The sequence below is a fragment of the Moschus berezovskii genome, chromosome 10 (assembly GCF_049115385.1).
Source record: "Moschus berezovskii isolate FMDL1 chromosome 10, NW_MosBer_1.0, whole genome shotgun sequence".
Classification (NCBI taxonomy): Eukaryota; Metazoa; Chordata; class Mammalia; order Artiodactyla; family Moschidae; genus Moschus; species Moschus berezovskii.
The window spans coordinates 49,003,285-49,018,638 of record NC_142469.1 but is presented as its reverse complement, the minus strand read 5'-3'; the positions used below and the strand labels follow the sequence as shown (position 1 = coordinate 49,018,638).

Genomic DNA, 15,354 nt, shown 5'->3' with positions numbered 1-15,354 from the left:
TCAGAGCGGGAATCGCTACAACCTTTTGCCTCATGCTTAGGGTTCCTGACTTGTGTTAATCGGGGGCACATCCACCCACTCCACAGAGGCTGAGCATCTTCCTTCTATGTGCCAGGCGCTGACGCAAAGCAGCTACTAAGCAGGCACCTGAGAGAGAAATCGAGAAAGGAGGCAACAGGGACTAACTCATCACAGAGCAACCAGCAGCAGCATTATGGGAAGCCACTCCAGAATGACAGGCTGCCTGGCAGGCTCCACCCACTGTAGAACCTGGCCTGAGACGCAGAGTCTGAACTGATGACCCAGGCAGCCAGCAGCGACAGCATGCTTTAATCTGGCTGGTCAGGCCCATTGTGGCGGATAATCCCATGGGGCTGACTGGGGCATAACGGGCATTCAGCTCTTCCCAAAACTGACAATGAAGAAGAGGCTTTCGATGAACAGGCAGGCAAATGCCACTGCTGGCTGAATATGTGACATCAAACAGAGATTAACAGCATAAAGAGGCAGTGTCTACGCGCAGCCTCACACCAGACCCAGAATGCTTGTTTGTGATGGTCAAAGGGATCAGAGCAAAAACCCAGAAAGGGGAAACAAAGGTTACCCATGGCATGGTGGGGACGCTGCTGTGATGATTGCTGCAGCCCGGCCCACGCATGGAGCCCTGCTATAAAGCTGCGGGCTGCACACCGCACTTGGGGGCAATGTGGGCGCGCAGGGATCTAAGCTGACTGGGAGCCCATGGCTGCAGCATTCCAGCAGCCCAGTCTCGGACCCAAATCCAAGCTCTCCTGATGGCCCTTCCCTTCCTTAAAGGGTGCTCAAAGCCAGGTCCTGACATCCTTCCCTGAGAACAGGACCATGGGAGGAACCTCAGGCTTCCTCGTGCAGCCCGGGAACACTGTTGTCAGCAGCAGTTGGGAAGCCTCCCACCTCCAAGGCAGAAACCCTCTTGCTGAAAGCTGGTGGGGAGGGGATGCCCCCAGGCAGGCCCAGTGGCCAGGGGAGGCTCTCCCTCAGTCCCCAGTTCCCCACAGGAATCACTGAACAGTAGAGCCCAACAGGGGTGGGAGGACTTGGGGGGAATCTCTGAGCCAGCCTGCTCGACAGATTAGAAACTGAAGCGCATGTGGTTATGGGCTAAGTTCAAGGTCAGAGCTCTTAGCAGAGGAGCAGAGTGAGGATCCTGGACCCCCATGTCACTGCACAGCTTGGGGACACTTTGGGGAGGGAACTCTTGAGTCTGTCACCTCTTCCCCAGACCCTCAGCTACAGCCTCTACCAGGCACAGAAACTGACCTCAGAGGGTGGGGAGTGTGAGGGGACAGAGGCCCAGGGTGACCTAAAGCCCTTGGCACGATCCTAGTCCACCACCGGGGGCCAGGCCCAGGGCCCAGGGCAGAGGCGGCAGGGCCACGGCTGATCCCCACCTCACGGAAAGGGGCATCTCTGAGTTCCTCTACAGGGCCAGGACTTCCAGAGTCAGGATAAAGGGGGAAAAGGAGGCTTAAACTAAGGAGATATGAAGGAGGAAAGGCTGGGCTTTGCTCAGACTTGCTATTTCTGAACTCCCTGGCCCCATATGGAAAATTCAAGGCTGGAAGACAAGGAGGTGTGATTAGGAGGCGTGATGGGAGGGGGAGGGTGCGGAAGGAGGCTACTCCCCAAGGGAGTAAACATACCCATTCTGGAAGCATCCCAGGACTGTCCCTAGGACCCCTTGAAAAAAGGCACTTAGAGCCAGAAGGTAAGAGGAGAAACTCAGCCTGCATCTCCCCACAGAAACAACTTCAGACGCATCTGAAAAACCAGCAGCATCAAGGCTCTGAGGTCCATGAGGTACCTGCCACATCTGGCAGGACAGCGCTCTCCTAATGGTCCCGGAGACTCAGTCCCTAACCACTACATTCTTCCTATGGGGCATGGCAGGAATCCAGTTGCAAACAAAGGAATTTAAAGTTTTGGAATACAGTTCATTGCAAAATTAGGACCCAGCCATTCCAAGAGGGGTCTGGAAAACCATCTGCCTCAGAACCGACAGCATACTCTACAGCTGTCCTGGCCAAAACCATGCCTGAGCCACGTGTGGCTATCTGCATTTCATCAAAAGTAAGGAAAATATTGCATAGGAACCTGGAATGTTAGGTCCATGAATCAAGGCAAATTGGAAGTGGTCAAACAGGAGATGGCAAGAGTGAACATAGACATTCTAGGGATCAGTGAACTAAAATGGATTGGAATGGGTGAATTTAACTCAGATGACCATTATATCTACTACTGTGGGCAGGAATCCCTTAGAAGAAATGGAGTAGCCATCATGATCAACAAAAGAGTCCAAAATGCAGTACTTGGATGCAATCTTAAAAACGACAGAATGATTTCTGTTCGTTTCCAAGGCAAACCATTCAATATTACAGTAATCCAGGCCTATGCCCCAAACAGTAACGCTGAAGAAGCCGAAGTTGAACGGTTCTATGAAGACCTACAAGACCTTTTAGAACTAACACCCAAAAAAGATGTCCTTTTCATTATAGGGGACTGGAATGCCAAAGTAGGAAGTCAAGAAACACCTGGAGTAACAGGTAAATTTGGCCTTGGAGCACGGAATGAAGCAGGGCAAAGGCTAATAGAGTTTTGTCAAGAGAACGCACTGGTCATAGCAAACACCCTCTTCCAACAACACAAGAGAAGACTCTACACATGGACATCACCAGATGGTCAACACAGAAATCAGACTGATTATATTCTTTGCAGCCAAAGAAGGAGAAGCTGTATACAGTTAGCAAAAACAAGACCAGGAGCTGACTGTGGCTCAGGTCATGAACTCCTTATTGCCAAATTCAGACTGAAATCGAAGAAAGTAGGGAAAACCACTAGACCATTCAGGTATGACCTAAATCAAATCCCTTATGATTATACAGTGGAAGTGAGGAATAGATTTAAGGGACTAGATCTGACAGATAGAGTACCTGATGAACTCTGGACGGAGGTTCGTGACATTGTACAGGAGACAGGGACCAAGACCATCCCCATGGAAAAGAAATGCAAAAAAGCTAAATGGCTGTCTGAGGAGGCCTTACAAATAGCTGTGAGGAGAGGAGAAGCGAAAAGCAAAGGAGAAAAGGAAAGATATAAGCATCTGAATGCAGAGTTCCAAAGAATAGCAAGGAGAGATAAGAAAGCCTTCCTCAGTGATCAGTGCAAAGAAATACAGGAAATCAACAGAATAGGAAAAACAAGAGATCTCTTAAGAAAATTAGAGATTCCAAGGGAACATTTCATGCAAAGATGGGCTCGATAAAGGACAGAAATGGTATGGACCTAACAGAAGCAGAAGATATTAAGAAGAGGTGGCAAGAATACACAGAAGAACTGTACAAAAAAGATCTTCACGACCAAGATAGTCACGATAACGTGATCTCTGACCTAGAGCCAGACATCTTGGAATGTGAAGTCAAGTGGGCCTTAGAAAGCATCACTACGAACAAAGCTAGTGGTGGTGATGGAATTCCAGTTGAGCTATTTCAAATCTTGAAAATGATGCTGTGAAAGTGCTGCATTCAATATGCCAGCAAATTTGGAAAACTCAGCAGTGGCCACAGGACTGGAAAAGGTCAGTCTTCATTCCAATCCCAAAGAAAGGGAATAACAAAGAATGCTCAAACTACTGCACAATTGCACTCATCTCCCACGCTAGTAAAGTCATGCTCAAAATTCTCCAAGCCAGGCTTCAGCAATATGTGAACCGTGAACTCCCAGATGTTCAAGCAGGTTTTAGAAAAGGCAGAGGCACCAGAGATCAAATTGCCAACATCCGCTGGATCATGGAGAAAGCAAGAGAGTTCCAGAAAAACACCTATTTCTGCTTCACTGACTATGTCAAAGCCTTTGACTGTGTGGATCACAATAAACTGTGGAAAATTCTGAAAGAGATGGGAATACCTGACCACCTGACCTGCCTCTTGAGAAACCTGTATGCAGGTCAGGTAGCAACAGTCAGAACTGTACATGGAACAACAGACTGGTTCCAAATAGGAAAAGGAGTACGTCAAGGCTGTATACTGTCACCTTGCTTATTTAACTTATATGCAGAGTACATCATGAGGAATGCTGGGCTGGAAGAAGCACAGCTGGAATCAAGATTGCTGGGAGAAATATCAATAACCTCAAATATGCAGATAACACCACCCTTATGGCAGAAAGTGAAGAGGAACTAAAAAGCTTCTTGATGAAAGTGAAAGAGGAGAGTGAAAAGGTTGGCCTGAAGCTCAACATTCAGAAAACTAAGATCATGGCATCTGGTCCCATCACTTCATGGGAAATAGATGGAAAAACAGTGAAAACAGTGTCAGACTTTATTTTTGGGGGCTCCAAAATCACTGCAGATGCTGACTGCAGCCAGGAAATTAAAAGACGCTTACTCCTTGGAAGGAAAGTTATGACCAACCTTGATAGCATATTAAAAAGCAGAGACATTACTTTGCCAACCAAAGTCCGTCTAGTCAAGGCTATGGTTTTTCCCGTGGTCATGTATGGATGTGAGAGTTGGACTGTGAAGAAAGCTGATCGCCGAAGAATTGATGCTTTTGAACTTTGGTGCTAGAGAAGACTCTTGAGAGTCCCTTGGACTACAAGGAGATCCAACCAGTCCATCCTAAAGGAAATCAGTCCTGAATATTCATTGGAAGGACTGATGCTAAAGCTGAAACTGCAATACTTTGGCCACCTCATGCGATGAGTTGACTCACTGGAAAAGACTCTGATGCTGGGAAAGGTTGGGGGCGGGAGGAGAAGGGGATGACAGATAATGAGATGGCTGGATGGCATCACCGACTCTGTGGACATGAGTTTGAGTGAACTCCAGGAGTTGGTGATGGACAGGGAGGCCTGGCATGCTGTGATTCATGGGGTCGCGGAGAGTCGGACACGACTGAGCGACTGAACTGAACTGAACTGAAGGAAAATTAACAATCTGCTCCTTCAGTAGCACCAGCCACATTTCAAGTGTTCAACAGCCACATGTGGCTAGTGGTTACCACACCAGGCAATGCGGACAGAGACCATTACCTTCAGTGCAGAAAGTTCTAGAGAACAGAGCTCAGGATGCAACTCAGCGTGACCAACGCACCTCTCCACACCTTACTGAGCAAAGCAAAATGCCTACCAGCCCTCAGTAACAGTTTTGAATTAAATTCAAATAAGTTCCACAGTGACTATTCTGATGCTGGCTAAAATAAATAAACCAAGAGAGGAACAACATCACTCAACCAAGACACGTGGTTGGTCACCTAGGCTCTTGCATGGACCTGTGGACTCAAATGACCTTAACACACGAAGAACACAGGTGGGCATACACATACTCAGGAAGATCAAAGTGCACAAAGGATCCCATACTTGAGCCCCAGCCATTGAGCTCCCCTCCTCAGGGGCAGCAACAAACAGTTCAAGTTTCTTTCACGTCTTTTGATGTTTCATGCATTGTGGTAGGCACCCCAACACCAACAGTTAGCTAAGAAGCATAAGAACAGGAAATGTTTATTGTGCTTAGAAAATGCCAATAAACTTCAGGCATAAGGCACAATTTCAGTTTCAGCCCATTGAACTCAATGTGCTAATTACAAATCACGTTTTTGTTTCACCCTGCTGAATCACAGAACATCTTTGGAATACCCGAGAAACTGGTAATGGTGGTGGTCTGACAAGGAGAAGCCCCATGACTGAGGGACAGGAGTCAAAGGAGATTCTGTGAGATAACTTTTCCTACCATTTGGATTTAGAATCTTACAGATGTATTACTCATTCAAAAACTTAAAGCATTTAAAAAGAGTAGGCTCTTCTGGTTCATGGCCGCACACTGTCAAATAACAACTCCAGGTCATCTATTGGACACCTGTAATTAGATTCATCAAGCACTCAGCCAAAGCCTGGAAGGATTTCAATGTCCTTGTCCAATTTAACAAGCTTTACTAACCACATAATATGTCAGTAGATGTGTTATCCTTTCCAATGTTCCAGTGTAGACAGGCAACGATCTCTCACACCCGCAACAAAGCAGGATGCACAGGACAGCTGACCTCTTCATGGATCCAGGATCACATATCAACCACCACAGCCCCAGAGCCCTTCATGGTCAGAAATGAGCCCAAACGCCCTGGTGAGAGGAGGATCAAAGGCCAAAGGACCACCTCCTCAGCCACCCCTGGAGGAGGACGTGATGCCCAAAGGGCATCTTTATTTATTTCTATTATGTCTTCTGTTAGCCATGTCACCTGATATCCACCAGATTTAGTGGGGACACATACATAAGTCACCTCTCTCCTCTGTTGCATAACTAGTAATTTCTAGATAGAATCACAATATTTCGAACACAAAAGAGTGATGATAGGCATGTGGTCAGTCTGGAGCAGATGTCAGACAAGTGTGGTGACTTCCAGAGGACGGGGACCTCTCTAAGGACGGGGCTCCATCCCCATTCAGCACTATGTAGAACTTTGGGCCATATGATCTGATGACAGCTCACTTCCTTCTTCCTAGAAGAAAAATAAGCCCCTCTGGGGGATGTGTGGAGAACCCTACAGAGAGGCACTCAATTCCAGTCAGGACAAGGCTGTCCCTGTTCACCCAGGACACATCAACACTTAGAAATCTGAGAAAAGGCATGCAAACTTGGGACCAAAATATTCTGGAAAGAGTAATGAGCCACTTTCTGCCGTAGCTTCCTTGCCTATGATAGTACAACGACAACAACAAAAAAACTAAGTGCACAAAAGCAACCAGTAATTTCCTAAAAACATTCTTTTCCGAAACCAAAGTGGAAAGACGAAATGAGCCAGCGAGGGGCAGGTGCCAACACAGGGAAACCGGTCTCAAGAGGCTCCACGTGGCTCAGCAAGGGTCACGTGGTGTGCCTTGCTCCAACTCTTTCCCTGCCCACCGCAAAATGACAAGGACAGGTCAATTTTAAGCTCAAATCCCAGATCAGCTTCAAGCACTAAGCACGCAGCTTCACGGAGGAGAGGGAAAAGCACAGGACTGGGGTCAGAAAGTATGAGCTCTGGTCCCACTTCTGCAAACTGGAACGTGTCCCTTTATCCTCTTGAGCCGGTTTTCTCATCTATAACATGATAACCATTGTATCTATGACCTCATGCAACGTTCAGGGTATATAATTTTCCCCATTCTGTAATTTCATATAATTTCTCAATAAAAATCATAAATATCAGCACCAGAATATGAGTTTGCCTTCTGGGTTATTCTTCCAGAGATGGCATGTCTGGGCCATGAAAACCACGTAAGAACTTAAACAAGCAGGTAGGAGCCAAGGAGTCTTTCTCAACTTCCATCAACCCTGAGAGGCCTTCTGACACCCAAAAACTAGGCTACAGAGAGCAGTCCCTCCCCATCAAGTCAGGACAGATTCAAATAGAAACACCAATCAGCTGTGTCCACCAAAATCTTCATCATTCTGAACCATGTCCTGCCCACTGACCCTCTCAGACATACCATTTATTTGCCATCAATTTTATTATACTGCCCTGGGGACGGGAGACCCGGCGACCCAACTTCTAGTCCAGTTCTACTGAGGTTTACAGTCACAGTGTTTGTTCCCCGTGCTCATCTAGAAGTCGGCTTGCCTCCAAAGCAGCCTCACCCTCAGAAGCCCAAGAAACAATTCAACTGTAAAGTCACAAGGGTATCCCCATCTTTGTGCAACGACTGTCTTCACAGTACCTTTTTTTCAGGACTGTTATCAAAATGTTAGCAGCCTAGCTGTAGATCCCAGCTCTACTGCCATCTAACCAAGTGTCTCTGAGAAAAGCACATAAGCTCTCTGGGCCTGACTCATCTATAAACCAAGGGGGCTGCCTTGGATGGCATATGCTCGTTCTCAAACGCTATGATTCCCACGGAGACAGAGCCCAAGACACAGCACTTGGCTTTGGCATATAAGGCAGCGTGGACACTGGCCGAGCCTACCTCTGTAGAGCTCCCAGGTGACCAGGGACACCCTGGCATCACACTTACCTTTCCCGCCTCCACCAGTTCCGCAATGTCATCTAGACACGGACCGCTGGCCATGAAAAAGGCCCAGCGATAATGGACTCCTTGCCAGAAATGCTAAAAAGAAAACAAAACATGTCAAATTTCAGAAAGGAAGAAATCTGTTTAAATGCAAATTTAGGGAAACGTATTTCCCGGATGACTAAGACAGACAGACTGCTTTCCCATCTCAAGCTGCCACAATGAGCTGTACACCCAGCATGGCGACTGACAGACCATGGATGCTCACGACTGAGTGAGTGAACAGAGACACACCCGTGTGAACTCGGGCTTCTTCCCAAGTTGTGACTGCCAGGCAAGCAAGCACAGGAAAGCTCTCTTTTCAAGAGCAGTCTCACTAGTCTCACATACTCGGTTTCTCCCCTAGGAGATATGAGGGGCTGAGACCTCTAGACTTTCCCTACCAAGGTGTGAATAAAGCCCCGAGACCTCAGAAAAGAGGTTTTACCTAATTCAGGAATGCTTCAAGGGCATAAGGCACCAAAATATGATCTTAGACAAGAAATCCAATCACAATTTTTTTTTTTTTCTGGCTCAGAGGAATAAGACAGTTTTAAAAGCAAAACGAAGTGTAAAGTTCCTCATGCATCACGGCTGGACCTTCCCCTATAATTACACCGAGTCCCAAGTAACTGAATGAATGCTATGATGGGATAAAATGCCCCCTCGGCCCCGATGAAGATTAGCAAAAATCTTATACCAAGAAGGGTCATGACCACTCTACTGCCACCCCCACTTTTGATTATTCTTCATGTCAGAGGTAGGGTAAGCCATTATCAAAACAGCAAGTGAGCTGAGGTTCTCTGTGATACCTCAATGACCCTCCCAACTAAATGTCATCAGATGAGAGGGATCCAGAGGTGGGACGGGGCCAGCCAGCGTCCACCCGCCGCCTCCCTCCCCACAGCCGCCCACCACCGTCGGGCGAGCACAGACTTTCTGCACTGAGCTCACTACTGCCTCACCTCTCAGCATGAAGCTGGCAGGGGCACCAGAACTCTCCTGCTGCTCTGCCTCAGGCCTCAATGGTTGTGTCGTGCAGGTCAAGTTACCTCTTTCAGCCTGCATCCTGGCCTGTAGGATGGAGGCTCCACCACCTAGCTGATGGGCCTGCTGCAGGGGCTAAATGCGAATGCGTGCAAAGTATCTGACACAGAAAGGACTCGACAAGTATTTATCTAGAGCTGAAAGTAAAGCTTGTTGAGGAAAGACCGGGACAGTGCAAACCAGTCTTCAAGACTGCAGAGAAACAGACAGACCCAAGCTGCTGTCGAGGCAGAGCTCCGCAGCAGATGTGCCCAGAATGCCTTACTGGTTCGGCTGAGTGACCCCCTAGCTCACTCAACCTGGAACACTGTTAAGAGTTAAAGGGGTCACTGGTAATCATTATTCCAGGACCACAGATGCAAACAGAGCCAAGCTCACCCTAGAGTAGGTATGATAAGCCCTTGGAGTAGCAGGGCAGAGCCCGGGCTGACAGAAGTCTCCAGATGGTATGCTCTTGGCTCAGGGCACTCTCAGTATGCCATTTAAATACTATCATCTCCTGTGTGTGTCATAGCATGAAAGAGGTCAGGAAGCACTGGTCCAGGGAGCTAACTAAAACAAACAAAACCATATTTGAAGGCTCAGGCAGCTAGACAAGAGGCATTGGTCTGTCCCAAGCTTACAGCAGGTCCAGTTAATTATAATCACAGGATATCTGTTCATGTACTTCTCTATAAGGACTGGCCTTATCAACTACAATTAAAACATTCTGGTAATTGTTCAGGGTTTTAAAGAAGGAACAGCGATGGTCACAACTGCCGGATCTACAGTTCTTCACAGCAGGTTGCTCTGCACAGTAAAACTTTTGGTCTGCAACAGCAGAATTTTTATATTCTGCTCTAAGGGGTCTGTGGTTTCTTTTTTTTCCAGGCCATTACAGGAGAGCGTAAACCAAAGCAGGCAGGCACTACAATGAGGCTTTAACTGTGCACATTCTCAGGAAGACATCAGAAACTACTTAAAAGGTTTTCGCATGAGATTACCACTATCATCTTTCAAGAAAGGGAAAGGGAAAATGAAGAGAGCTAGGCCTGTTTTACTCTCACAGGACAACTCTGAAGCTCAACTTGTTAGAGGCCTCCCTGGAACACCAACTGTGAAATCTTATGGAAAACTTAAACTTATATGTTAAAGCACTTGGGAAGCCTGGGTTTGATGAAAAGGGAAAGAAGAGACAAAGGACAGCTGAGATTCCTCTCTCCACAACAAAGCGCCCTGTGCACACCGCTCCTGGGTTCCGTCTGAACCAAGTGAAAGGAAAGAACCTGGGGCACACTGCCCGGTTTGCTCACTTCTGTCACCCAGACCCAGTTCCTAAGGACTGAGCAGTGTCTCCTCCACCTCGGCCCTTCTTCCCCACCTCTAAGGACTCAGTCAGTACAGGGCATTCAAGAGACTTAAAGTCCTAAACTCCACCCCCAAAAGCTTCCAAATTAATTTCTAGAATCAGGAAGAAGCTGAAGATACTTACTGAGCCAGTCGCCTTGCAAATATGGGCAGTGTAGCGCAACATACAATCTTTTTACCCTCGAGGAAACTTTTATTGCCTTTCTCCTGAGCCCGAAGTATTTTGCCAAATTAAAAAAAAAAAAGCATGTATCTTTATTTTTTTTATATCACTGATTGCATCTGAGGTACTGGCACATCCCATTGTTCAGTTCAGTTCAGTTCAGTCGCTCAGTCGTGTCCGACTCTCCGCGACCCCATGAATCACAGCACGCCAGGCCTCCCTGTCCATCACCAACTTGTTACTACCATGAAAACAGCCGGCTCTGTGCTGTCTTAATAAAACTTCCACCCTCATACACAAGAGACTTATGTATTAAGATGGAGAAACAGAAAGAGAGCCATCAGGCACAGACAAGAAAAAAACAGAAGTTGTATCAGACAGAATCGCGAGAGGTAATATAGCTAATCATAAAGGCTAACATTTAATAAGCGCATTTTGGTACTAGGCGTTGTGCCAAGTTCTTCACATGGAAGATTTCATTTAATTCCTACAATACACAGTAAAGGAGACACCATTAGCTGCATTTCACGGGTGAAGATGCTGAGGCTTAGTGACACTAAGTCATTTTCACGGGTTACACGGCTACCAAAGGGGAGGCAAGAATTTGTACCCAGTCAGTATGGGACTCCAGAGTTTCTTTTCTCTTGCAGGAGAAAAGGCTAAGAGGAAACCCAATCTCAGAAGCCTGAGGTGCCTGCTGGCTCTCACCAACCAAGACTCTACTCCTACCTTCAACGTCTTGGAACCCACGGTGACGCCTGTCTGCAGCATGCCGTCCGCGATGCCCAACCGGTCCATGTTCAGGAGGAAAGGAGTCACCAGAGTCACATACGTGGCTCCCGACCACTTCTTGAGGAAACTTAGAGCCCACGTTTCGGTAGATCCACCAACATTGTCAAGGATAAAGTCAAACCTGGAGAGGAAGAATCATAGCAAAACATCCTGGAGCCTTTACACAGGGCTCCAAGCTGCCTTCACTCCCTCCGCCAGTTAGCTCCATGCTTTGTTTCCGTGACAGCTCACAAAGGGGTGGCTGCTCAGACAGGTGAGAAAAGGCACATCTACTTACTGGGTTTTCTCCAAGGTAAGTCAAATGTGACTTCTTTTTTAAATAACAAAATCATCTTATTTTCTAATACTTTAAGAATGACTTAAACAAGTGGTTTTCAACTGAGAGTGATTTTGGTCCCCAGGAGACATATTAGGCAATACTTTGAGAGATTTTTAGTTGTGACAACTGGGGGAGGTGGTGGTAAGGGGGTACAGCATCTGTAGTCCAGGGGTGATGATAAAACATCCTAAAACACACAGGAAAGCCTCTCACCACAAAAAAAAGTATCCAGCCCCAAATGTCAATAGTTGAGAAACTAAGGTTGCCAAGACGGAGACACCTTGACTCAAGCGTTATAGAGAACTGCAAAGCTCTTCGTCCAATATAAGTCACAGTACTCTTTAGTACATGCGAATACTTAAGAGAGGAGTGTATTAGATTTTGACCCACATGAGTGATTTGCTTTTATTCCCTTCACAATCAGATCTGCGTGTAGAAGCATCCTCTTCACCTTCTGGAATTTTCTTTTGGTTTCATGTACAACATCAGCACAATGCCTACAGAGAAATCAACAGCCTGCTCTCAACCTTCAGTTCTGCTCTAACATGCCAAAAATACCCAGTCATAATGCAATCCACAGGAACTAACAGATACTCAACTCCTTAAATCTAATCTAAAATTGCTGTAATCACTACAGTTTACTTGAAGGGGATAAAACCCAAAGAAATTTTAAAATACTTTTGAAAACAAAGATCTATTTAGAGAATACATGCTTATACATCAAGCAAGCTAATAGAGGAATTCCTTTTCCGCAAACTCTTTCCCTTCTAAATTCATCTGCATGAAGTCAAACATCAAAGCTTCTAAAACCAACTTTGGCCAACTCTATGGCCCCTGAGTCTTTCATGGGACTAAACTAAACAAGGGCAAATAAAAATTGAAGCATATGAAGTGCAGAAGAGTGACCTTACTAGATTATCCTTCTCATTAGGAAAAAAAGACTAACAGAAAATTCTTTTCATGAGTGTAAGTTTCTACTTTTAAGTTCCTATTTCATTCCCAAACTTTAGATAAACAAATATAATGATACTTAATTTAGATAAAACTTAAGGGCAGCCTGAAACTGAAAGGCACTCAGTCATGTCCAACTCTTTGTGACCCCATGGAATATACAGTCCATGGAATTCTCCAGGTCAGAATCCTGGAGTGGTAGCCTTTCCCTTCTCCAACCCAGGACTCCCACATTGCAGGAGGATTCTTTACCAGCTGAGTCACAAGGAAAGCCTGAGAATACTGGAGTGGGTAGCCTATCCCTTCTCCAGCAGATCTTCCTGACCCAGGAATCGAACCGTGGTCTCCTGCATTTCTTGCAACTGAGCTCGGGGAAGCCATGGCATTATAGAGGGCAGCCTGCCATTACAGAATTGGCACTGCCTGAAAAAAGAAGTCCAGAGACCAAGGCTGCAGACCCGGCTCTCCCACTAATGATGAAGTGGCATCATCCTGAGCACGAAAAATACTCCTAAATTCTCTGCCCCTTATGTTCTCGACTGTAGCATGACAGAGTAGGGCTGAAGGACTTCAAAGTCCTTTCCTGATGTAAAATCCTAGGATTCAAATCTAAAAGGCTATTGGAAAGAGGAACAAATTTATTCTAGGTGGATTAAGAGACCAACCTCCAGGCAGAAGCTGCAAAGATCAATTTTAACTAAGCAGTCATTCAAAAAAATAACAGCCTGCATTTGTGAGCTAGTGAGGTTCTCTGACTGGAAAAGAGCAAACAGGAGGAGCAAAGCCACTGGACAGAGATGCAGAGGAGCACAGTGAGGGGCAGGGGGAGGCTGGCCTGTGTGCGGGCCCACCGTCGCCCGCCAGGGCTTCTCTTCTCTGGAGACAGGCTTCAGATGTGCATAAAACTAAAGGTGGACAGCAGGGAGATGGCCGGCCTGGCCTGTCTCCTGCTGCTGTTCCTAGAAGCAGCAGAAGAGAGGTGACTGGCTGACACTACTATGTGGAAGCCTAGGTCTTTTTCTCTTTTTTTTTAACCTATGAAAATATACTTCTACTTAAAGTGAGCAAGAATAATTAGCTTCTGAAAACTAATTTAAGGGACTTCCCTGATGGTCCAGTGGCTAAGAATCCATGTTCCCAATGCAGGGGGCCTGGGTTTGATCCCTGGTGGAGAACTAGATCCCACATGCCACAGTTAAGACCTGGAGGAGCCATATGAATAAATAATTTAAAAAAAACTAATTTAAAAAAGGAAAAATCTTTGAATCAGAAGCAATGAAACAGCTCCTGAGACACTCTGCTGCCGCTTTCCCTGCGCTGAATGAAGATCAGGTTCTGAAACACCTCCCTGTCTCTGCCGGAGCCACAGTCAGGATGGATGGGGGCCTGAGAGAATTCCAGAGTCCGCTCCCACTTGGTATGTTCGGTCAAATAACAGCCTGGCGTTCAGGCGCAGTGACAACATCCACAGGCTCCCATTACTAGTATCCACACGGCCTTTGCTTCTCTAAAACCCCCATTAAAAGGGCAAAACACTAATCACACACGCCACATACTGCTCTATGTTTTACTTGTAGTGACAAACGCCACTGGAGGGAGTATACTCCCAATTTGGCCTTCTTACACGCTGGCAATAAAAGTTAACTTAAAAATTAGCAATAGGCCAGGTAAGCAAAATATCTTCCTCGGTACAAATCACAGTACATGATCATGCTGTATTAACATCTGGAGGAAAAACAGAAACCAACCTAAAGGACCTCTAGTGACACGAAGTGTTTCACAGACTCTTCTCTAAGCTGTCAGCATGACTGTAAGGCCACCAAACCATCTCAGGCGTGCATGATCAATCGTCCTGTTCCCACCTTCCCAATGGGCATGCTGCCTGGATACATACGGCTTTGACGATTTCAGCTGCTCTTCCACATTTCCGGATCTGTAATCGATCACGTCATCGGCCCCGAGCTTCCTCACAAGTTCGCTGGCATCCTGGGAGCAGACTGCTGTCACATGAGCATCCCATGCTTTCATTACCTGCCCAAAAAGGGAAAAAAAAGGGGAGGGGGGCAGAAAAACCGCGTTAAACAAAAAATAGTCGGCACCACATGATGTACACACATCAGCTTAATCTCTAGACAAGTCTAAGTGCTTCGTCTTAACAAGAACCACAGGAAGCCATCTGCCAGAGGCTAGCAAAAATGATTAAACTTTTGTTCACAAAGAAAGATCCAAGAAACAGATCTCATTTTCTCTGGACGAGACAGTGAGTCGTCTTAATTTTGTGAAGTTATAACCAATTCATTTAAAGAAGGGCTCAGAACCTCACCAGCATCAGAAAAGACAAAAGTTCATGGCCTTAAACTTAGCATTTTCAATGATGACAAAGGTAATGGGAGAAAAACCACCACATCCTCAGAATATTAACTATTTCAAATGCATCCAGAACAGAAAAACACAACATTACTTCATTTGCGTCTCCAGCAAGTATAACCTTGAGTCAGACAACTGCATCAAAGCAGTCAGGTACTGGGTAATAAGTGAAAGGTGCTCTTAAAAATAGGGGAAGCAAATGTGGCCATTTTACTCCCAAAACATGGATCAGGTCCTCGCCTTTGGAGTAAAAAGACCCAAATAAATGGTTTGCGGGATTTAAAATGCAGATACTTTATATTTTAAA

At 46.2% G+C, this 15,354-nt stretch overlaps 1 protein-coding gene across 1 annotated transcript in view; it reads right to left on the bottom strand.

Annotated features, from left to right (window-relative positions):
• RTN4IP1 (reticulon 4 interacting protein 1) overlaps nt 1-15,354 on the bottom strand; it is a 54,015-nt gene that overhangs the window by 2,089 nt on the left and 36,572 nt on the right. The window contains exons 6-8 of the mRNA XM_055433333.2: nt 14,575-14,711; nt 11,348-11,531; nt 8,026-8,118 (exon numbers count right to left, since the gene is read on the bottom strand). Of these exons, the coding sequence (XP_055289308.1) occupies nt 8,026-8,118; nt 11,348-11,531; nt 14,575-14,711 (414 nt within the window). The remainder of the gene's footprint in view (nt 1-8,025; nt 8,119-11,347; nt 11,532-14,574; nt 14,712-15,354) is intronic.